The sequence below is a fragment of the Lontra canadensis genome, unplaced genomic scaffold, assembly GCF_010015895.1.
Source record: "Lontra canadensis isolate GAN:19392208 unplaced genomic scaffold, GSC_riverotter_1.0 scaffold43, whole genome shotgun sequence".
Lineage (NCBI taxonomy): Eukaryota > Metazoa > Chordata > Mammalia > Carnivora > Mustelidae > Lontra > Lontra canadensis.
Window position 1 is genome coordinate 1099203 of NW_022631037.1, and position 24731 is coordinate 1123933.

Consider the following 24731-nt stretch of genomic DNA (forward strand, 5'->3'; position numbering starts at 1 on the left):
ATGGATATGCCACGTTTTGTGTCCATTTGTTTATTCTTCTCATTTACCCATCAGTAGATGACACTTCCACTTTTTAGCTGTCATGAATTATGCTGCTGAGAACATTCATGTACAGATTTTTGTGTGATCATGTTTTCAGTTGTCTTTGTTTGCCCCTTAGAGTTACCTTGTCCTTGCATCTTTGTATTACATTTTCCAGAACTTGGGTTTTTTTTTTTTTTTCTATTCCACGTATAGAGCTTTAGTGCTTCCTCTATTTCCAGTCTCATGTTCACTGAAAATAGAAAGTTTATTGGAATAACCGTTAAGGGGACTGGAAATGAATATAAACAGATTGGAAGGTTTCACCAAGATATAGTGGCTAAACACTGTAGAAATGTTTATTAAGAATCGGAGCCCTTCTCAAAAGTACATGATCATTAGAATCTTTATAAGCAAGTGTCAAAAGGGAGAAATAAAATCTAGAATAAAACCTGTTCAACACAGTGTATAAGGATATGGAAGAGACAGAAAAAAATTTGTCCTGACAAGTATGGAAGGAAACAGACAAAAATGGATATGAAAATGATCCTTCTCCTTTTGACGTTTTAAAATATTCTTATATTGATTTTTGAAGGCTCCAGCATTCTTTACTACTACTTTACTGGACTAGATTGATCTGATCAATATCTTATTTATCAAGCTATTTAGGAACAGGCAGATCTAATTAAAATTACTGCACCATCATTGTTGAAATAAATGGCTTATTTTGGAACTCAGATTCTAATTAGGTCTGTAATAAGTCAGCCATTAATTTAACTGTGTGGGTTTTTTAAAAGCACTTTTACCTGCTTTATTTTATTTTAAAAATATACACATATTCTGAGAATAGTGAGCTCCAGCAGTTATCTGAAATTAGGTAAAATTAGAGCTACTTTATCTTGAACATTGAATAATATGCTTCCTCTCTGTCCAGTGCTTTGAATGTCTTGTCTATCCTATTGGAAGGTCTTCTGCTATTAAACCAATATCAGCTCTATGTAATTGTATGAGTCACCACCACCTTTTTTATTCTTTTTAAGCAGATGGCCTTGTATTTTAGGTTTCAGCACTCCCAACAAGTTCACTTTAATGATTACAAAGATAGTGTGAGTTTATATCAATGTCTATAAGTGGTGACAGTGATGTGATTTACATCCCATCTATTAACCTTAAATATTAATATTCTTCTGCTGTTTCCTTAGAACTCCTCAATGGAATGAATTGCAACCACCATTTAATGCAAACCACCCTCTGCTCCTCGCTGCAGATGCAGTCCAGTATTATCAGTTCCTGCTTGCTGGCCGTAAGTAGTTCCCATTGTTTTTTACCTACCGTTCAGTGTTTTGAGATTTCATCTTAAAATGCTGACTTTTAATGCATTCATGCATTTTACCACAGGTCCACAGACCATAGGCCATAAAAATCAGATTGAGGCAAGTAAGATATTTAATATAAATGTAAACCGTAAGCCTTAGTACACATTAAGTATGCCTCTGGTTGTTCATGTTACATGGCCATGAGATGTACACCTGCAGTTATATAAGTTCATGGGGATATATCTGGTAGTCTCGAAAGTTTTTTTTTTTAAAGGAGGATACTAGGATATAATAAACTTCATAAAACTTGGTATCTGTTTCTGACATGAAAAAAAAAAAAAAGCATGTTTCACTGTGAAAAGTATCAGCCAGGTTTTCTTTCTGTAGATTTTACTGGGAACAGTGAAGTAATGATTGCAACTCCATTGGGTATTTATTTGTTTGTTTACTTTTATATCTAAGCCCTGACATTTATAGAAATTGATCCACATTCTTTCTTCACTTGAGAACATGTACATTGAGGTAGAAACAGCTTATTTTGTAGGGGAGGCATGGAAAGACAATTTAATATTTATTATCCAGTTTATGGTCATAGAGTTAAAAATTCTTTACAATTTTAATTTAATTTTGTAGGATTGACTGGATCCTTAATTTAACTTGATGGTTGTGAGTCCTGTATGTTTTTTAAAAACTTCCTAAAAATCAACATTGACATGCTTTTAATGGAGTTTTGTTGTATTGAACTTAAGCAGCACGAAGTGAAATAGTTCTAAAACTGTTTTATTTTATGTTTATAATGTGTTATATATTAAACTGGAAACAGAAAATTTACCGACTTTACTCGAAATTTCTAAAAGTCCATAATTGTAACTCGTAGTTGGCAGTCTTGCTCTCTTTTAAAATTGAATTCACTGATTCTTCCAGCATGGATTTACTGAGTGACTTCTCTGTGTCAGGCACTTGTGAGTTAAACATGAATAGCATGTTGCTTCTGTTCTCAGTGAATTCACTAATTCGGGAGCAGGTGTTTAATAAAAAAGTAAAATAAAATGAGATGGGTATATCAGTGAACTATGAGTGCAGAATTTCAGTTGCCAAAGTCCTCAGAGAGAGGTATGTGTAAGTGGTTTTGGGTTCAAGAAGCAGAGTTTACAGACATTTATAGTTGTTATTAGGTCATGGAAGCATATATTTAGTTCTTATCATTTGAATCATTGAATTAGGAAAAAATGACATTTATACAATATCAAATTTAAATCATAAGAACATATTCCCCCCTACCTCTCAACAGGGGTGAAAATAACCCCTGCTATTTTTTCATTTTGAATGAGGTAGAGTTGACTCAGAATTAATCTTCGTTTGCATTGTTTTGTTATTTTGATTTTTTGTTATTTATTGTGTCCAGTAGGCGAACAGTATATAGGCAAAAAGATACACAGAACAAAAACTAGGGCAAAAACCAAATGCAGCTCTGTCCCTTAATTTTTGTGTTCTGGCAAATTAAGCTGATTGACGTTGCTTATTTTAGCAGCTCTAAACACCTTTGTCCAGTTCTCAGAATTACAGCGATCTCTAAGTGCACAGTTTAGAACCACCACTGTAGGCAGTAGCAAGCCACCAAATGTTTTCAGGCACTGGAGTGACACTGTTAGAACTGCATTTTAGAAAGGCACTCTGGCAATGTTGTAATGCGAGGTTCAGAGGAGGGGAGGGTTGTGGAGGAGGCTCAGTGATCCTGGATGAGAGGGCTTCAATTCAGTCTGTATTACGGAAAAGTCAGGACAAACCTGTGAGATGTTGCAGAGTTGGAATAGAAGAGAATTAGAGATAATTTGAAAGAAAGGAGTCACTGATAATTCTATGGTTTCTAATGAAAATATGTCATATAAATGCATTTTATGTTAGACCATTCCAGATGGACTAGCCTGGGACAAGGATAAAAAGGCCGGAGTTCCAGTTCCAAATCACCTCTCAATTATTTGATATATATAAAATATTAATAATAATATTTACTCTTATAAAGGTGTTGTTATGGTCAATGAAGGGTTGCTAAAGTTCTGTAAAAACTGTAAACATCCACCCTATACAGTAACTAACTTGAATTTAAATTTCTAAAAAAGGGAAAAAAAACCTGTAAAACAGTTTAAGCATCATCTGTATCTTTGTTTCTTATCTCAAAAGTACTGATTTTCAAATAATAGACTTCAGGGACTTAATAATACCTATTCCGACAATGTGATTCTGATCATGTTGTAATATCTGCTGTGTAAGTGATCGATGTAATTAATTTGTTTTATCTTACTTTGTGAAATACCACTGATATAATTTAGTAGGTCTTTAAAGAAAACACCTAAGAGATAGGTAATTCTGTAATAATTTTATATTCTTTATATTGATGGCAGAGACAGAATTAGCCTGATTTTATTTTATTTTGATTTTAAAGATTTTATTTATTTATTTGACAGAGAGAGAGAGAGAGAGAACACAAGCAGGGAGAGTGGGAGAGGGAGAAGCAGGCTTCCCACTGAGCAGGGAGACTGACTTGGGGCTTGATCCCAGGACCCTGGGATCATGACCCCAGCCAAAGGCAGACACCCAATGACTGAGCCACCCAATTGCCCCAGATTAGTCTGATTTTAAAGTCCCCGTTTCCTTAGATAAAGAAGGATAATTTGATTGGGAGTCCTGGACATGCCATATATTACAGGACTGAAGCAATTAAACATGCAAAAGATGGACATCTGCGTCAGAGGAGTAAAAGCCTGAAATATAATTGGTAAAAGCAATGCTGGAGCCAGTTTAGAGAAAATGTCTTTACCTGCCCATCTGTTGAGTCCTTTATATAAGTTAGAGCCTCATTAAGAAGACATTCTTAGTACCCTTTTGCTTTGTCTCTAGTTCCTCTTACTGAAACCATTTGAAAAGATGTTGTGACCTCTTAAAACACAAGTATACCATACCGGATGCCGAGGGGGTTTTTGTTTTACTTAACCATATTGAAAATCACCTCTTATTTCTCAACTTGAAGAATTGATAAATATATTACTGGAAGTATTTTCAGATATAACCATTCGGAGTAAAACTCTAATGCCAATTTGATGTTGCAAGCATTTTCTCAGATGTTGCAAGCATTTTCTTTGGTGTTGTATTTTGGATCTGTGGATCAAATGAAGCAAACTTGTACAAACTCCGGAAATGATAATAATAGTAGACAAAGCATGATGTAAATGGAAATGGGAAAGAGACTTTGTCTCAGGGAGAAGAGAGTAGGAGAGCAGGATGTTTAGCAAGGAATCCCCACTCTCCTTCCAGCCCTGTAATCATAATAAATACACTGGTAGTTGATAAACAGAGTTTTGCATATGTGGCAAAAGGGTAAATGGTGGGGGAAGGGAAGAGAATTCTGCCTGAAACACTAAAGACTTATCACCTAATTTAAAGTGAAGGAAGTAAAAACCAAAATTTTGTGTTTTTAGAAAAACTTTAATTTTTTAGAGAGAGAGCATGGTGGGGTGTCTGGTGGGCGGCAAAGGGGCAGAGGGAGAGAGAAATTCTTAAGCAGGCTCCACTCCTAGCAGCAGACCCATGCAGGGCTACCATCTCATGAACCCAAGATCACAACCTGAGCCGAAATCAAGAGTAAGATGCTTAAAGAACTCAGCCACCCAAGCACCCAAATTTTGTGTTCTTAACTGTCATGATATTTCCCACCTATATTAATTGAATCGGAATGATACAAAATTAAGGCATTTTGGTGTATCAGAAATTGACTTATACTAAAATGTTCTTTACATTATGGAGGTAGAGATGTCTTCTTCATTATTAGGCTGAATCATAGATATTTCCATTTTGAGTAAGTAAAACAGGAATAAAATATCAGCAATTCATATGGTTTTATTGAGTAGATTGATAAAATGTGCAAAGTGAATGTACAGTAATCTGATCTTGCTGTGTAGTTCAGTAAAGGTAAATTCAAGAATCTAATATTAAAAAATTGTTTTGCTTTGGTCATAAGAAATCTCATGAATAGTATATAAAAAGATTATAGCAGAAGAGATTCATAATTTTTGTGTTAATGCTGTTTTTTCTCCTTTGAAAAAAATTACATACTCTAATTACCTTTTCTAAAATAGGCACTTTTTTCAGTGTATTACTTTGCCAAAAACAAAGATAAACATTAGGAGACTAACAAATGTCATCTAGCCTTGAATATGATCCCAAAATAGACAGTAACTTTTTCTTTTGTCCGCTTTAGAGCTTCCCAAATTGTAAATTAAAGATAGGCCTTAGTGAATTGACTTGGGAAAGTTTTATTTAGGGGAAAAAGAATGTTTCCTCCTTTTCTTCCGGGTAATTTGGCAGCAGCAGTATTTTTAAGTTGCTGACATTAACTGGCTTTGTTGGGGGGGAGGTCAGACTTTGAATTTCTGAGGTAATCCCTGGGGATGTGAGAAGTTCCTCCCTAAACTCATTGAGTTTTCTTTGTTAAGTGGTAACAAGAGATCATTCAACAGAAACATAGCTTTGATATACCATAAAAAGGTGATCAGGATCCATAGAACCTCTCTGTTTTACTGGGGATATAATTGTTTTCCTCTACCCTGGAAAGCATTATAGGAAAGTTGAGGAGAACCTTTGACACCATATGGAAAGGAATGAAAAACACAGAAGATGGTTAAACATATATGTTTCAGACATGTACATTTTGGTTGGATTTAAAATTTTTTTTATATGTGAAAGTAATATTTTTTTATTGGGTATTTCTTGAGGCTCCCTTTGAGACTGACTATTCCTCTGAAACAACAACAAATAATAGAATATGTAAAACAACCATTTTCAAGTCACTGGACACCAGGGAATGAAGGACAGTGATTTCTGGGAGATGGGAAGCAAACGAGGCAAAAGGCTTACAACTGCCTGTAGTTATTGCCTTGCAGGAGTCTGTGGACCATGCTGCAGTAGCAGGGGTTGGGTGTGTGTGTGTGCAAGTGGAATACAGGGAAGATGGAGCAGAGAGTCCAGTAAGACCAAGGAAGAGCACTTATCAGCAAACTATTATGAACTATTATTGTAAATAAAGTTTTACTCCAACAGCCTCGCCATTTCATTTCTCTGTTGTTTATGGCCACTTTAAAATTATAACCACAGATTTGAGTCATCATGACCCACAAAGCCCTGTTTACTGTTAACTCCTAACCTAGAATTTGCGGGATACACCATCAGAGAGAAGGGATCTGTACAGAATGTGAGCTCTGAAGATCTGCAGAGAGTCCACAACACAGTATTGGTGGTTGTAGGAAACTACCGGAAGCCAAGGAAACAACCATCAGAGAGTCCTAGAAGGCACAGAGCCTGGAGCTTGTACATGGTCAGGAATCGTGACACTACAGCAGTTCTTGTAATTGTATTCTGTGTGTTTGAGAAGTTAAACGGAGACATGGGAAATTTTAAAGATTCAAATCAAAGTTCTGGATAAGAAAGCCTAAATCTGAAAGCTGCACTTTGGATAAAATGATAAATTAGGAATTGCAGAAGAAAATATTAGTGGGGGCGCCTGGGTGGCTCAGTGGGTTAAGCCGCTGCCTTCGGCTCAGGTCATGATCTCGGGGTCCTGGGATCGAGTCCCGCATCGGGCTCTCTGCTCAGCAGGGAACCTGCTTCCCTCTCTCTCTCTCTCTCTCTCTGCCTCTCTGTCTACTTGTGATCTCTCTCTGTCAAATCAATAAATAAAATCTTTAAAAAAAAAAAAAAAGAAAAAAAAAAGAAAATATTAGTGAACTCGAAGATAGATCAAGAGAAATTATCCAAAGTGAAACACCGAAAAAAACAGTATTTTAAATAGCTTCACAGAGCTGTGGGATAATCTGATGCTTGAAATCAGAGTCCCTGAAGGAGGGGTGGTATGACAGGAGAAATGGCTCAAAAATGTCCAAATCTTGGGGCGCCTGGGTGGCTCAGTGGGTTAAGCCTCTGCCTTCAGCTCAGATCATGATCTCAGAGTCCTGGGATCGAGCCCCACATCGGGCTCTCTGCTCAGCAGGGAGCCTGCTTCCTCCTCTCTCTCTGCCTGCCTCTCTGCCTACTTGTAATCTCTGTCTATCAAATAAATAAATAAAATCTTAAAAAAAATTAAAAAAAAATGTCCAAATCTGATACAAACTATAAACTCACAGATCCACAAAGGTCAATAAATCTCAAACACAGGAAACTTAAAACTCTACCAAGGTATATTATAATCAAATTGCTCAAAATCATTTAAAAAGGGAAAAATCTTAAAAGCAGCAAGAGGGAAAAAAAGACGTTATATCCCAAGGCAAAAATGATAGGAATGACAGATTTAAGTACTGAAAAGAAGCACCTGTTAATCTAGATTTCTCTGCCCCTCCCCCATCCTTCAAAATGAAAGAACATTTTTTTCAGATATATGAAAGATTAAAAAATGATCAGCAATAGTCATGCTCTATATGGCATGTTAAAGGAAGTCCTTCAAGCAGAAGAAAAATGATACTAGATGGAAAGGAATGAAGAACACTGAAAATGGTTAAAATATACAATATGTGAGGAGGTTTGGTGATGGTTTATGTCTCTTTAAAATAAAATTTACTGGGGTGCCTATGTGGCTCAGTCAGTTAAGTGTCTGTGTTTGGCTCAGGTCATGATCTCAGTGTCTTGGGATTGAGCCCCGCATTGGGCTCTCTGGTTAGTGGTTCTGCTTCTCCCTCTCCTTCTGCCTTGCGCTCTGCGTACTTGTGATCTCTCTCTCTGTGTCAAATAAATAAAATTTTTAAAATAAAAAAATAAAATTTACTCTTTGGGCTCCTGGGTGGCTCAGTCAGTTGAGCATCTGACTTTTGGTTTCAGCTCAGTCATGATCTCAGAGTCATGGGATCAAGCCCCACATCAGCTGCTGTCCTCCCATGAAGCCCGTTTAAGATACCGTTTAAGATACTCTTCCTCTCCCTCCGCCCCTTCCAGCGTGCTCTCTCTCTCTCAAAATTAATTAATTAGTTGTTAATACAAAAACAGTATCCATTTATTGAGGTCTTTAAAATACACATATATATACACACATGAATGTGTGTATATATGTATATATATTGTGTGTGTGTGTGTGTGCATAATGTATGTCAATAGTAGCATTAAGGGTATGGGAAATGGAACTATGGAACTATTGTAAGGTTTTGTTTTTGTTTTTTAATTTATTTGAGACAGAGAGAGAGAGAAACAGACCCCCTGCTCAGCAGGGAGCAGGAGACTCCCCGCTGAGGGAGAAGCAAATCCCTGCTGAGCAGGGAGTCTGATGTGGAACTCAGTCCCAGGACTCCGAGATCATGACCTGAGATGTTTCTGAGCCACCCAGGTGCCCTTTTGTAAGGTTTTTAGAATGTATATGAGTGGAAACATGACTTGAAGGTAAGCTGTGATGTGTATAACAAAATGTATGTGATGTATGTAATGAAACCAAAAGCAACCGACACAAAGAAAGGAAATAAAAGGAAAACAAATAAGCGAGATGATGTAACCCTGAGCATATGAGCACTCATATTAGTTATAAATAGTCTGAACATCCAAGAAAAAAATCAAAGATTGTCAAATTGGATAAAAAAAAAAAACCCAACTATATTGATGCTTAGGAGAAACATACTTTAAACCCTGAGTTACTACATTAATATCAGACTACTTAGAATACTCTACCCAACAACGGTAGAATACACCTTCTTTTCAAGGGCATAGCAAACAGTGACAAGGATAGGCCATCTTCTGGGCTATCAAACATGTCTCAATAAATTGAAGAGCTATCAAGTCATACAACGTATATATTCTCTGACCACGATGGAATGAAATAAGAAATGAATAACAGATCTCTGGAAAATCCACAAATATTTGGAAACTAAACAACATACTTCTAAATAATACATGGTTCACAGAGGAAATCAAAAGGGAAATTAGAAATTATTTTGAACTGAATGAAAATGACAACAGAACAGAGGCATATCAGAATACTATTCAGGGGAAAAAAGGTGGATTACAGTATAAATACATGCAACAAATTGGATGAATCTCAAGGACATTATGCCAAATGAAAAGGCCAGTCTCAAAGGTTTGCTTACTACACATTTTAAAAACACCAAGAGCAGAAAGGATTCCATTTATATAACATTCTCAAAACGACAAAGTTAGAGAGATGAATGACAAATTAGCATTGACCAGGGCTTAGAGACAGAATGGAAGGGAAGGTGTTGGATGTGATTATAAAGGGGGTTAGGTAGATCTTTGTGGTGAGGACATAGCTCCATATCTTGATTATAGTTGAGGTTCCACAAATAAACATGCTACAAACTTGGATAGAACTCTATACAAACACACAAACAACACACATACACACCCTCACACAAATGAGTGTATGTAAAACTATGTGTATAAAACTGGTGAGTGAATAAAGTCTTGGATTGTACCAATGGTAATTTCCTCGTTTTGAAACTAGGTGAAGGCTATACAAGACTCTGCTGTACTATTTTGTAACTTCTCATGAATCTGTAATCATTTCAGAATAAAAACTTTAAAGAAAAATAGAAAAATATGTGGCATGGCACTACCTCAGTATTCAAGAGTAATTTTATAGGACTAAATAATACCTAATGTTATGAAAACAATCACCTCAGCTTCCACATTCAGAAACTCGAAAAGGTAGAGCAAATTAAAGCAAAAGGAAGGACATGATAGAGATCAGGGTAGAAATAAAAACATATAAACAATAGATAAAATAGAAGTAATATAGAAAAACAAAACTTCAGTAAAACTATAGTGTCTTGGTGGTTTTTTCCTGCTGTAATTTGTGGGAATCTTGGACTTGTGGATTTATTTTTTCCTGAAATTTGAACATTTTTATGCAGTTATATGTTCAAGTATTTTTTTCTGTCACTCCCCTTTTCTCCTTTTGTGACTCTAGTTATATGTATATGGACCACCTGATATTTTCCCAGCTTACTGTTCAATTTTTAAAAATTTTTGTTCGATTTTTAAAATTACTTTCTCTCTGATTTTGTATAATTTGTATTTCTGTATGTTTAATTGCATCAAGTTTTCTACTTTGCCTAATCTGCTGTTAAATTTATTCAGCATTTTTTTCATTTCAGATATCATATTTTTCATCTCTAGAAGTCCCAGTTGCGTCTTTTTTATGTCTTTCATTTCTCTCCTTATCATGTACGTGTTTGAACACATGGAACATTTATCTTATAATAGCTGTTTTAGAATCCATATGTTCTAATTACTTTTACCACTATGATGTTTCTTGGAGGTTTTTCTATTGATCAATTTTTTTCCTAGGTCTGGATTGTGTTTTTCTGTTTCTTTATATCCCTAATGATTTTTGATAGGATGCTGGGCATTTTCAGTTTCATGTTGTTAAGTGGTGGATTGTTCTTTATTCCTAAGAAGCATTCATATTACTTGGAATAAATTTGATTCTTTCCATGCTTATTCTTTTTTTTTTTTTTTAAAGATTTTATTTATTCATTTGACAGACAGAGATCACAAGTAGGCAGAGAGGCAGGCAGAGAGAGAGGGGGAAGCAGGCTCCCTTCTGAGCAGAAAGCCCGATGTGGGGATCGATCCCAGGAGCCTGAGATCATGACCTGAGCCGAAGGCAGAGGCTTTAACCCACCAAGCCACCCAGGCGCCCCCTCCATGCTTATTCTTAAGCCTTGCTATGGAGGGTTCAAAGTAGCCTTTTCCTTAGGCCTAATTTAGTTATTTTAGAAGATAACGTAAATCTAGTCTCTCTTATATAGCTGGTAGTGGAAATGTAGGATCATAATTATTTTTTAAACCTCAGATGCTTAAATCCTACGTATTACCTTTACCTTGCATTATACCAGCTATGCACTTTTACTTTTTGCGCTTACTACTTTTGTCTCTAACGTAAAGACAAGTAAGAAATATACATGCGAGTTTCTGTAGCACATTGTGATATGTGCTATGTTAATAGCTTGAAATAATTGGTATAGAAATTCAAAGAAGGAAGAAGTTACTTATTAGTGAGGATGGAGAGAAATGGCTAAGGAGGTTGCATCTGTAGGATTTGGGACTCTGTGAGGTGACTGAAGAAAAGTGAGGAGGAAAGGGGTGACTGGCTTGGGCAATAGGTTATGCCATTCATTGCAACACTAAGGGAACTGTGTTGCCTAGAGTAGGACAAAGAATTGGTGATCGCAGTGTGGCTTCTGTTTCGGTACATGTTATATATCCTGGCAGTTGTGTTCAGTAAGCTTTTAGAAATAATCTCCAAACTTCCATGTGTGTTTACAGATTTCAGTTCCCTTCTGGGTCTTTTTTGGTATGTAATTGGTAATTCAAGTACACTTTCTATGAAATAATCTTATCCCAGAAAAAAACATAGAAAGAAGTGATGAAGTTCCATTATGATACCCTAGACAGCATGACATGTCAGGACGCAGTATTAATCACTCTAAAAGCTCCAACCAGAGCCTTACTTTAAAGTATTAGTATTGGTTTGACAAAAATCTTGGTTTTTATTATCCTGAAGAGAACTAAGTCATTCTGAGTTTCTTTTGAATAGCTGGGCTCTCTACTGGTATATCTGCTTTTAAAAGATGTTATTGCTTTACTAATCTCTTAGACTTCACTAGCACTTTTATTTTAGTCTTTACATATAATGAAGTAGACAGTAACTAAAGCTGGTATTGAGATTTATCTTACCTATCAAGTATGAAAATAACATATCAACAGTGCACTTAAGGTTGGATTCTAGAGATCTTGATTGCTAACAAAGTTTTGTACTGCTCTCCTACCAGCAATAACCATGAGAATATAAATGGCAGATATTTTCCTTGTAATATAAAGTCACACTTTTGAGTTTAGAATGAAATATTTGAGGATATTTTACTATTCTGTTGTTTTATTGGTTTTACAGTACAACGGTGATAATATTTTGAACGTATTGGTACAAAGAGGAAAAAAATTGTTGGTCTTATCTACCGTGGTCATTGTCAATGCCCCGGAAAAGCAATTAAATATGCAGCACTTCTCTGAGCTGCTCTCTTTCGAATGTCACATTAGATTTAACTTAACATCCTGGATTGCATCGCTATTGTGGTATGTACCGAGTATGATGGAGGTACTCAACAATATTTCCTTGCATTGTCCATAATAAATATTTGCCCAAGTGTGGGTAGGGTGGAAGGGGAAGAAAGAAATGTTTTTCTCTTGTAGAGGAAACTTGTAATGTAGGACTTATTTAAAGAGTATTTATAGTCCATTGTTGGTCATTGGGTGTGTCATACTCCTCTATCCAGGTCTGAATATCTGAGGTAGTTCAGAAACCACTTCAGATTGAGTTATATTTGATGATTTCTCTTAGTTATACTTAATTTTATCAACTGACACATCCATCCATAGCAAGATCGTTTTAGTGAAATGAATGGTATTTTTCTTTAGGAGGCTAAAAGTTTAAGATGTGTTAACTGTGAATTTAGCTGTATATGTGTTGTATAACTTGGGGAACCTTATAAATTTAAATACCTTTCTTCAATGGAAAGATGTTGAATGGTTAAATGAAAGTACCACCAGCAATCGGCAAACTTTACAAATGATGGATTGAAAAGTTTGGATTAGATTACCCTTTTCCCTTCTTCCTTTTTTTTGTCTATGGGAGCCATACTTCTTATTGATACCCAAATCTATACATGGGTCTTCACATCTGTGGAATAGTTCATTGGTTTTTCTGTCCTTGCTGATTTATCATTGAGATGTTTCAACATCAGAAACCCTTTCTGTTACATTCTAATGACCTGTTTGCTCTGTTCTGAAGTAAATCTTGACGTTTCTGTAATTTGCTTTAGCATTTACTATTTGTGGCAAAAAACAGTTTACATGTCAATCGACCTTCCTTTCTTAATTGTCCTTAAAATTGAAAAAGAAACAAAAGGAAAGTTTTTATAAAGGACTGTTTTGTATTTTTAAATGTCTTTCTTTATTTTACAAAATTGTAAGTGATGCTAGTATCTTCACATTCTTTAAGTTGTTTTATGACTTGCTTTTTTTCAGGTACAGGTGAGAGTATACATTCTTTTCTATGGATACCATCATTATTTCTTAGTTGGCAGGTTGACTAGGATAGGACATGGATTCTGATAGATTAAAGAAAAATCATCTATGGGTTATAAAGCCACTAGTCTATGCACATCTCTGCTTCTGATGTCATTTATTCTGTCCCACCTGAGTTTAAGGTTCATATATTCAGATACTGATATCTCTGAATGTGCGTTTTGTCACTTGGGTAGCAGGAATATAGGATGGAGGGAATGGGAATATCTCTTTGCCCTTTTCTTCAAAAACAAGGAGCTAGAACAGAATGATCTGTGTCTGCTTACCTGCGATAATGTAATGGGTTGATATTGGCAGGAGCTTGTGGTTTGATGTGCCATCACTTCCATCAGTAAGGTTAATTGCTAACAAATGACTAAATGGGAATTTAGGGGGAATGCTACAGCTGTCTGCTATGTTAGTGGTAACGAGTTCTGGCGCCATTTCAGGGTCGCTATTTGTGTCTGTCTGTCAGAGTTAGAATACAGTTGTTTCTCTCAGTTTCAGCCTTCTCTATAGAATTTCTGTCAATTGTTTGACTCCATTAAGTGTGGAGAGGAAATAAAAGCCTGAATGACCAATCCACCAGGGGCTATGGATAGACCCTTTCTTTGTCCATACTCAGAGCACTGCATTAGGTCTCATTATCCATTTATAATAAGTGACCTTTGCCCCCTGGGTCATTGAAAAATATTCAGTGTGCTTTTCTGACACATAGGGCACCTTTCTCAGCAGACACATGAAACAATGGGACGTCTGGTAGTCTGGAGGCCTCGTACACATTGAAGGTTTTAAAATACACAGCCTTGTGCCAAATCACTTGGGCTTTTTTTTTTTTTTCTCTGTTCTTGCATGGTTCATAAATGGCTAAGGGGAGTCTGATGTCTGAAAGATGAATGTGGTGTTCCTTTCCTTTCTTGTAATTAAAAAAATTTTTTGCCGTGTTTTTTAGTTTTGTTTTCTAGAAATGTTTGCCTTTATCTCTGTTTTTATATTTTCTGTTAGAGAAATAGAGGTTTGGATGTAGTGCATGGAGAGGGCCATCATCTTTGGAAAGTGTTTGCCAGTTATGCCCAGGTGCTGTGGGGCTATCTGTGACATGTTAAAAACCTGTCTTCTAGTCCTCTGCTCTGCCAAACTGGTAGTGGTGAAATCTCCCCATGAAAAGTTTGGCTGGGGTGCCTCTGTGGCTCTGTCAGTTAAGTGTCCAACTCTTGATTTTGGCTCCGGTCATGATTTCAAGGTTGTAAGACTGAGCTCCACGTTGGGCTCTGCTCTGGGTGTGGAGGCTGCTTGAGATTCTCTCTCTCCTGTATCTGCCCCTCACCACCCCACACTCGCTTGCTCTCTCTTTAGGAAGAAAAAGAGGGAAGGAAGGATGGATGGGTAAGAAGGAAGGAAGGAAGAGTTTAGGAAGGATTTGACCCTTTCTTGGTCATTATAGTCCAGATTTCTTCTGTGATGTGAACTTGGACCCCCTGACAAAAAGCCTGGCACATCTGGTTGTTCTGTCTCTAACTCCTGGAGTGTAGAAAGACCTGGAAAAAGATGGAGATAGCATAGTGGTGAGTGGATGAAATATATTTATAAAGTCATGTCCAGAGCTTCCCACTGTGGAAAGTGAAGGTCAGGCTTCCGAGAAGCTTGACTACCAGTAACTAACTGTGTGGCCTTAGTACAGTGTCTTTGTTAAGTATTGGTAGATAGGTGTATTTGCCTGAAGAATGTTGGGATAGGAAAAAATAAAGGATTGAGACTACTTCCTTAGCAATCCATATGAAGAAATTTTTAGAATAGTGGAAAATGTTTATAGAAATATTTTTAAGTTTAAAATTCATACATTTCATTAATAAAGCCTTGTTCCTCTTGTAGAACCATACTTAGTTTACATTTAGTGTCACATGTATTGGTTTGCTGACTTTGTTAAAAACATATGAGAGGGGGACGCCTGGGTGGCTCAGTTGGTTAAGCAGCTGCCTTTGGCTCAGGTCATGATCCCAACGTCCTGGGATCGAGTCCCACATCGGGCTCCTTGCTCGGCGGGGAGCCTGCTTCTCCCTCTGCCTCTGCCTGCCACTCTGTCTGCCTGTGCTCGCTCTCTCTCCCTCTCACTCTGACAATAAATAAAATCTTTAAAAAAAAAACAAAAAACATATGAGAGGGATGCCTAGGTGGCTCAGTGGGTTAAGTCTCTGCCTTCGGCTCAGGTCATGATCTCAGGGTCCTGGGATCGAGCCCCACATCGGGCTGTCTCCTCAGCAGGGAGCCTGCTCCCCCCACCGCCTGCCTCTCTGCCTATTTGTGATCTGTGTCTGTCAAGTAAATAAATAAAATCTTTAAAAAAAAAAAAACATATGAGATACACAGGGATTCAGAGAAACCCAGCTCATTACAAGGAATCAGCAGCCACACTGTCCAGGGGAACCCAGCTGTCTTTATTTCAGCAAAATAGTTTTCCTGTTAATTGATGTGCTATATAGCATGCTCTCAGATATTGGGACATAGAGGTGTTAGCTCCAGAGAATGACCTTTGAGTCCCAGTACAGATTTTTCTCTCCAAACCAGTTATGGAAAACCACATATGGTTGACCCTTGAACAGCATGGGTTTAAACTGCGTGGGTCTACTTATATGTAAATTTTTTATAGTATAATACTATAAACATGTTTTTTCTGCCTTATGATTTTCTAAATATTTTTTCTAGCTAATTTTTTTGTGAGAATACAGTATATAATACATATAACATACAAAATATGTGTTGACTGTTTATTGGTAAGCTTTCTGGTCACAGTAGGCAATTAGTAGTAAGTTTTAGGGTAATCAAAAGTTATGCATGGATTTTTGACTGGGGGGCTTTGGCACCCCAAACCCTCTTTTGCTCAAGGGTCAACTGTAGTTATCAGAACTCTCTCCATGACAAGAATTAATATATTAACTGGATTATAGCACCATTTGACAAATTGCTTACTAAATACATCAAAATTGATTGGACATTCTGTATTTGAATTGACAAATGGCTGCATTAAGAGAAGGAGGGAAATCCATTAATTATAGCTGCTCTCAACCATAGGAAATATAATCACATAAATATGGATTTTGTTAAAACAAAAATCTCTATTTTATGGTAGTGTTACTTATGTGTGTATCTACACTTCTTTGCCATTAACAGAAGGACTGCTCTTAGCTACTGTCCTTTAACCGATACAAAATAATGATTTCTGCTGCATTATAGGTTTCAGGCTCTACTAACTGTAAAATAGTTTTTAGTTATTATTCCAGAAAAGTGGAAAATAATAGGCAAACTCTATAGTTGAGCCTTTCTGCTCAATTCTTCATTTTATCTCTATTTGTCCATCTTATATCTGCATTCTCATTTTATTTAAGTCAAATTTATTTACTTTTGCTTTGATGCTGTGTAGGCTTTTTATCATCACTGAATTTCTCCTTTTTAGAAAAAATTTTTCCCATGATCTGTCTTAATAAAGGTAACCACCCAGTGACCGAGGCATAAAGGTTGTGGGTGAATGCCATAGATTGTCTCTCTACAGTTAGAATCTGTTCTCCTTATTGTTGTCATATGACAGGAGGCTTTTTGCCATGTGATTTTGTGGAACTTGGTAGAGAGACGAGAAACACTGAATTGCCTTCATTGCTTTTATACCATCAGTTTCTTGCCTTTTCTACTATGCTTTCTTTGTATTTTATGACCACATGAAAAACATCAGAATCACTCTTATATGATGTCAAGTCTGGGTCAGAGCTGAGATTTATAAGGAGTATTTTGAAGCTAGTGGTTTATTTATTTATTTATTTATTTTTCCTCTTTTGGGCACTTTGCTGCCTTCCAAGGCTATATTCCAGGTGCCAGTGGTCCTTCCATGGTTATGTCAATATTCTTTTTAATATAAAGCAAATTCAGTATTTTTAAAAATGAAGTCTTCTGGTTCTTCAGGGATATTACAGAGAATGCAGAGCTGTGGCCCAAAGTACTTTCTTTGTTTCTGTCACTATCTGTGAAGTTTCTGTGAATGTCTGTAACTCCTTGTGTTGTGAACATCTGATCGAGGTTATTTTTCTCCATTGTTTGATGGCTTCGTATGGTATCTCAGATCAAGATACATAGATGTTTATTAAGGTGATAAAAATGATCATATTAAATAAAGGAGACCTGAAACACAAATCGTGGAGACTCTGAATCAATGATATTGGCGATAAGCATCTTTCACATGTTTATATGAAAATTTTAATTTAAAATAATGAACTCATTAGGTAAAGTCATGATGAATTGAGGCAGTTTATGCTTCAGATTAAAAACATGGTCTTTGGAGTTTGCAGTTCGAGATTCTGTTTCTACTAACTACTAGCTGAGTGATTTTGGTCACATAACTTAACCTGCCTGGCCTTTTTAGTTTACCTGTCCTTGAAATGGGAAATTGACAATACCTGTTTTACAGGATCGTTGTTAGATTAAGTAAGATTATTCATCTAAAAGTCTTCACACATTATCTTGGATAGAATAAAAACTCACTAGAGTTAGGTGTTGGTCGTAGTTGGTGTTAATAGAAATGGTATCTTTGTTCTCTCTGGTTGTCTTTCTTTGCCTCTCTTAATTCCACGTGCTTTATGACTGAGATACTACCAGATGGCATGGCTAAAGATGCTTTGTTGTTAACAAACAACAGTGAAGATAAAACATTGTGCTAGATCATACCTCTTCTGTTCTTAGTGGTCATCTGGGTAAATATGGCACTATCCTAATATGTGTGCATTTTCAAAGCTATAGAAAGACATTTTACTTAGCAGTTCTAACTTACTGATGTAAATTGAAATTTCTTTTAGACTTACTTGTTTTGAGTATTTTCGTTCCCTTAGTAATTTTATAGGGAGTGAAATTTTTCTTGGTTTTCACTGCATTCAAAAATGCTTTACCCTGGAAGTCCTTTGTGATAGTTGCCTTAAGACTCTGAAACTTTTACTTAAAAATGTAAGACTCTCAACCTTAAGACTTCTAAAATACCAGAAGAACATTTGATTTTCTGAAAGATTATCATTGGAATCACTGTTCATGATTCCAGTAAACCTTTTGTTTTTTTACTTCATGTTCTTTGAGGTTTATAATAAGCATGTATTCATATAATATTAATTAGGTGATTTTCAAATTGGAAAGCAATGAGAGAGAAAGATGAAGAAAGAGGAAGGAAGGAGAGAAGAGGAAGGCAGGAAAAGAAAGAAGGAAGGGAAAGAACAGAGGAAGGAGGGACAGATTACTTTGGTTTGTCATAGAGAATAGAAATTAAATGTTATCTAGTAAACCAGAGGTAAAGGAGTTAACATGAATGATTCTCACACATACAGTGTTGTGTGAAAACAACATAGTTCTGAATACTTCACACATCTCATACCCTAGCCAAGGAAAGAATCAAGATGACTCTTAGTCTGCAGATCAAGAGTCTGCCCAGTTTTTTTTTCAAACCTTCACACAGCAGTCTTTAAAAAATTTAATTATGGAAATGTTCAAGCATACACAGGAAGACATTGGCCAGTATAACAAATCTACCTATTACCCAATTTCAGCAGTTAACAACATTGTCCCTCTCTTGTCTTTTCTGTTCCTTTAAAATCTTTTAAGATTTTATTTTTAAAAATATTTATTTATTTGAGAGAATGAGAGATAAAGAGAGAGAGAGTACAGGTGGGGGGTGGGGAGGGGAAAAAGAAGAAGGAAAAACAGACTTCAGACTTCCCATAGAGCAGGGAGCCTGACACAGAGCTCGATCACAGGACCCTGGGATCATGACCTGAGCTGAAGGCAGACACTTAACCAACTGAGCCACCAGGTGCCCCTAAAGATTGTATTTTGAAGTAATCTTTACACTAATTGGGGGCTCAACTTACAACCGCAAGATCAAGAGTCACATGCTCTACTGACTGAGCCAGCTTGGTGCCTCCAAAATCTTTTTTTTTTTTCTTTAAATGAATGGCAGATAAAGTATGAGACCCACTGTTGTATCTTTTCACCTACAAATACTCTAGCATGTATCTAATGATAAGAACTAAAAAAAAAAAAAAAAAAAAAGTACTATGCCATTACATACTATGTAGTTTACTCCATGGCAATGATTTCTAGAGGTAACTCTTTCTCGTAGTTTTACACTATGGAGAAGTAGAGGGGAGAGCAAGCCTTTGAAACTGTTTTCTTGTATTTGGAAAGAGAGAAAACCCTATGGTAGTTGTGGGCTAGTATTCTCTATCTCATTCTTCCCCTATCTTCTTAGTTCTGTGAATTTTCTGATTTATTTAGAGGTAAAAATTTGAACTTGTAGTTTCTCTGTTGTGTGGAGCACATTGTTGGTTCCTTAATGATTGTTTGGAAGATTTTTATTATATTCTTAAGTATAGGTTGCATATGTTGATGTCTTCCATGTCTAAAAGCTTTTAACTCTCCATGCCAAGAGAACTTTACCTCTTTTGCTTAGGCAAGAGAAAATCTGTTACTTAATTCTTTCTGCTGTATAATGATCTGGACTTATCTAATATGTAACTAGATACTAAATAAGTGAAGTGGGGAAGAAGCTGCATTAATTCTTTACAAAAAAATGGTATTTGTCAGTTTTACATTTATAAACAACTGCCTCCCCTTTATTTTTGTTTGTTGTATGTACTTCATTGTGGAGGCTGCCATTATAGATGGGACCAAGAACAGTAAGTTTATAATAACTGGCCTAGTGCCCCTTGTACAAATTGGTACATTGGTAACTGAGCACAGTTTAATGACCGAAAACAGTGATTTTTTTTTTTTTACCTTCAAGACATCAATTCAAAAAAGTTCCTGCATATCCTCTACTCATCTTAGTCTCTTTGTAAAGGGTGTTATATTTTATAGTGTTCCTTGAATTTAGAATGGAGAATTGATTATTCTTGAAAGAGTTGCATCTAACATAGAGGGTTGTCTGTAAGAATACATTTGCAATTATTGAAGGATTACAGCTCATAATTCTACATAGGATTAGCATTAGGAGACCCGGCTTCCTGCAAAGTAGTCATTTTCTTCAACAGAAACACATACTACCATGTATGTATGTTCACATACTTGAGCAGTTGCTAAACGCTGGTCCTATATTTGCTATGTGTGTGTGTAAATAGAGATAATGATAAATGGCTATGTGTGGAATAGTAGGAGAATGAGTGTATATAAGCAATTCCATGCCCCCACCCCTTTAAAGAAAACATCACTGAATCTAAGAAAATAAGGGGGAAAATGCATGACTCATTATGAAGTAAGCTCAACTTTTATTTCTTACATTGTTTTCTATGATTCATTGACATCCATCTGATGTCTTTGTTTTCCTTTCTTGACTTCTTGGATTGACTACACTAACCATATCAATTAGATTGTGCTTATTCCACAACTTTTTATGAATACAAATTTTAAATAGATACATGGTAAATGTAATTTTAAAGGTATCAAGGTATTAAATAGGCACTGTGTGCATCATTCCAGGTAAATTGGCTCTACCTTGACCTTAACTGCAAATGTTTTGAAGGGACTGTTGCAGTCTTTTTAGTTCTCAGAAGTATATTGGAACAGTGTGAAGTAGAATCTACCCAATCATGTTAAGTCTAAATAACAACAAAATCATTCTATAACCCGTAGTAAGACAAAGTTGTTAGCTATAAACACAAGCAAGGTATTACATATTTATAATATGATCTTTTAAAATAGTAAGGGTGGACTTTTTAAGCTGTCATGCTGGTGTTTTAATGTACATATAATGTGGTGGTACTAAGAAATCGAGTTGCCATAATACACATTAAATAGGCACTGTGTGCATCATTCCAGGTAAATAAACTCTACCGTGACCTTAACTGCGAATGTTTTGAAGGGATTGTTGCGGTCTTTTTAGTTCTTGGAAGTATATTGGGATAGTGTGAAGTTTTTAGTGGAATAGCTGATCGCACTGGTAGCATGAAGCCAGCAAGTTTTATTCTTTCTCTTCATTCTACGGAATTTACGGTGATGTTGAGCAAAACTAAATTGTGAACCTTTCCAGATTATCTCCAGGTATAACTTGTCCAGATGCTATATGTCAAATGACCATTATAGCAACCGGAATAACAAATGAAAGCTCCTTAGTTTATGTCTTCTGTGGGAATATGATATGATACCAAAGGGGGAGGGAAGAGGAGACAGAGCAGGGCGGGGAAGAGATGCACCCAGGGTTGTCAGTTACTCAGCGAAATCTATTATCTCATAGGCAATGAGGATATGTCAGTTTTCTAATTATATATTGCCTGTGACTGTTCTTCTGGGAATGTGGAATAAAAGGAAAGTGAAACCAGAGATGTACAATGACTGACTGTTAGAAAACTTTAATAATTAATTAGAGAACATCTATGGTTCCACAGGGTCAGGGTGCAAGGAAAATCATTGATCTGTTTAGTATATAACGTAGGTAACGCTTGTTCCCTCTTATGTATTGTAACACTTCAGCTGTTGTTGCTCTGGTACAAAAGTTGGCTCCTAATAAACAGAATAACCAGTAATATCTAGTGCTGCTGCTTAACTGCTCTGTGTATGACATTCAGTGAATCACTTTACAGCTAATGGAAACATTTATAAATCAGAGAAAAACTTCCGTCTAGACTTCAGTAGAAAGAGAGTTGCTTCCTTAATAAGAATGCTTACCATTTCTCAGTGTATTTAGGTATGTTATTTTTGACCTGAGAGCCTTCTCCCTTGTTAAAAAAATTATTGTTTAAAAGGCCAAGGTTTAATTTTTGCCAGTTTGATAGTAGGAAAGCCTGACTTGTTTTAATTTACAAGCTTCTGATTACTGCCATTTACATGTTCTTGTTGGCTGTTGCATTGCCTCTTTTGTGAATTGCTTGTTCATTGGGAAACACCATAGACCACTTTGCTTTGGGATTATTTGTCTTTTGAGCCTTACTTTTTAAAAGGCACATTTTGGTTTCTGTGCTGGGAAACTGCATTCCCAAGCAGCATTTCTTCCTCAGGTCCTGAGTGCTTTCTGATCAGAAACAGTTTGGTAAAGAGCCCTCACTTATTGTATGGCTGTGATATAAATGCTGTTTTTAATAAGTACCAAAAATGTACTGAAATTTGTCCTTGGATGAGAGTTTATCATTGTTGGCCTTTGGGTGAACTTTGAGCCTGAACTGTTTCATTCAAGGCAACATGATGTCATTTAACTCACAAATTTTTCTTTTGCTGGAAAAAGGAATGTTGGTCCCCTAAGTAACTGAAAGGACTGAATAATGCCGGCACAACATTATTCACCTCTCCGGTCTCCACTAAAGACTTCAGTATGGCGAAGGTTTTATTGTTTGCGGAGGATTGGTGGGGTTACAGTAGGGAGTAGGAAACAAGCTGCTTTTGGTCTTGAATCTCTCGGAGAATTCTTTGTTCCACTGCCCACACAGCTGCCAGTTTGACCAGCTCGTACTCAATTCTCCAAATAAAAACCTTTGGATCCACCTTCATTTCTTCATATTAAAAGACTCCCTAAGTCTCTTTCTAGATTTATATGTTCAGCTTATGAACATATTGTAGGTTTTTCAACAGGAGATAAAGCAGAGAGGTATATCTCACATAAAAAATTAGATAGCAGTTGGACTAGGGTTTTGCCCGTTATTTGAAAAGTGGATTTCCCTGATTCCAATAGTGAGGTTCATTTCAAGGAGAATAGCTATTTTATATCCCCGGAAGTTGGGAGTGTGGAGTTCACTGGCAACAGAACCTGTAGTTGATTAGCTATGTCTCCTGAAGCTCCCAGAGCTCCGTGTAAGAGAATTTATTACTGGGAGTTCAAGAAATGTAGGGAAGAGTAGAACAAGAAGAGAGCAGAACCAAATGGATTTTTCCTTCATTGACTTCACAAATAAGCACTACTCATTGTTAGTATTATGCTTTGTGTGTTAGTTCATGTATAAAGGATGCTTATAACCTGTAGGTGGTTTATCTGTTTATTTGGATATGCATTGTCAAATCTTTTTTCCTTTCATTGCTTTAAAAGCAAATGGTGCTGGGAGCAAATAATTATTCCATTTATTCTTTCATCTTAACAGAATACCTAGACTCTGTGCACTGTGTTGTAAATGCCACAGTTAGGAGATCTGGCTTTTTTCTGAATATCTAAACCATGATTAATACACTAAGAAAAATAATTACTTGCCCTAATATCCTCAATATATTAATTGTAAAAACTTATCCTCTAACTGGAAGACTAGATACTTTGCAGATGAACCTAGGTTACTGAGATCTAGTTATTACTTTCTGGGTATTTTAGAAAGAATTTGGTTCCTTATAATTTAGGATATACTCTTATTGTTTTGGGGGAAACATCCTGAAATGTCAAGAGGTTTAAATTTCTCTAGGACTGGTAATAACTCATTTTTGGAAACTTGATTTAATCTTACATATCCTAACCTACAATAAAATAATGGTCTGTATTCATTCTGGTTAATATAATGAATACAGACCATTATTTACTTAAGAAGAACACCTGAGTGTCTTTAGAGGTCTGTTAATATAATGTTTATAACTCTTTGAGCACCTGGGCGGCTCAGTGCATTAAATGTCTGACCCTCAGAGTCCTGGGATCAAGCCCCACATTAGGGTTCTGCTTGGCGGGGAGTTGGCTTCTCCCTCTGTACCTCCCCCCTGCTTGTGCTCTCTCTTTCTCTCTCTCTCTCTCTCAAATAAATTTTAAAAAATAATTGAAAGAAGGATTTATTTTATTTTATTTTATTTATTTGAGAGAGAGAGAGAGAGAGCATAAGCAGGGGGAGTGGCAGGCAGAGGGAGAAGCAGGCACCCCACTGAGTGGGGAACACAATGCAGGGGTTGATCCCAGGACCTTGGGATCATGATCCAAGCTAAAGGCAGATGCTTAACTGACTGAGCCACCCAAATGCCCCACATAAATAAAATCTTTAAGAAAATACAATGTTTATAACTCTTTAATTTAGGAGTTATTATTTGAGTAGTTTAATATTTTATAGCTGTAATTTAACAGTATCTAAATTAATACTTTTAACTTTCTCTAACTCAGAAATACTATATTTTATATGGGTAATTTGTAAAAATTCTATACTGATTGATCCTTACATTACAGTGCAGAAGACATCTAAAAAGTCAAAACCAGAGAACTTGTGCAAACTATTTACATATTTGAGAAGTTATATTATGGCTTGACATTTTCCACTTTATAATATTAAGAATTTTGTTGTGGGATTCAGACTTAGGGTCGTTATCAAAGGTGCGTTT

The 24731-nt window shown here is 36.3% G+C and overlaps 1 protein-coding gene across 11 annotated transcripts in view; it reads left to right on the forward strand.

Moving 5' to 3' along the window:
* BCAS3 (BCAS3 microtubule associated cell migration factor) overlaps positions 1–24731 on the forward strand; it is a 584262-nt gene that overhangs the window by 286101 nt on the left and 273430 nt on the right. For all 11 annotated transcript variants that reach the window (XM_032871859.1, XM_032871862.1, XM_032871866.1 and 8 more), the window contains one exon: positions 1224–1324. In XM_032871859.1, coding sequence (XP_032727750.1) covers positions 1224–1324 — 101 coding nt within the window. The remainder of the gene's footprint in view (positions 1–1223; positions 1325–24731) is intronic.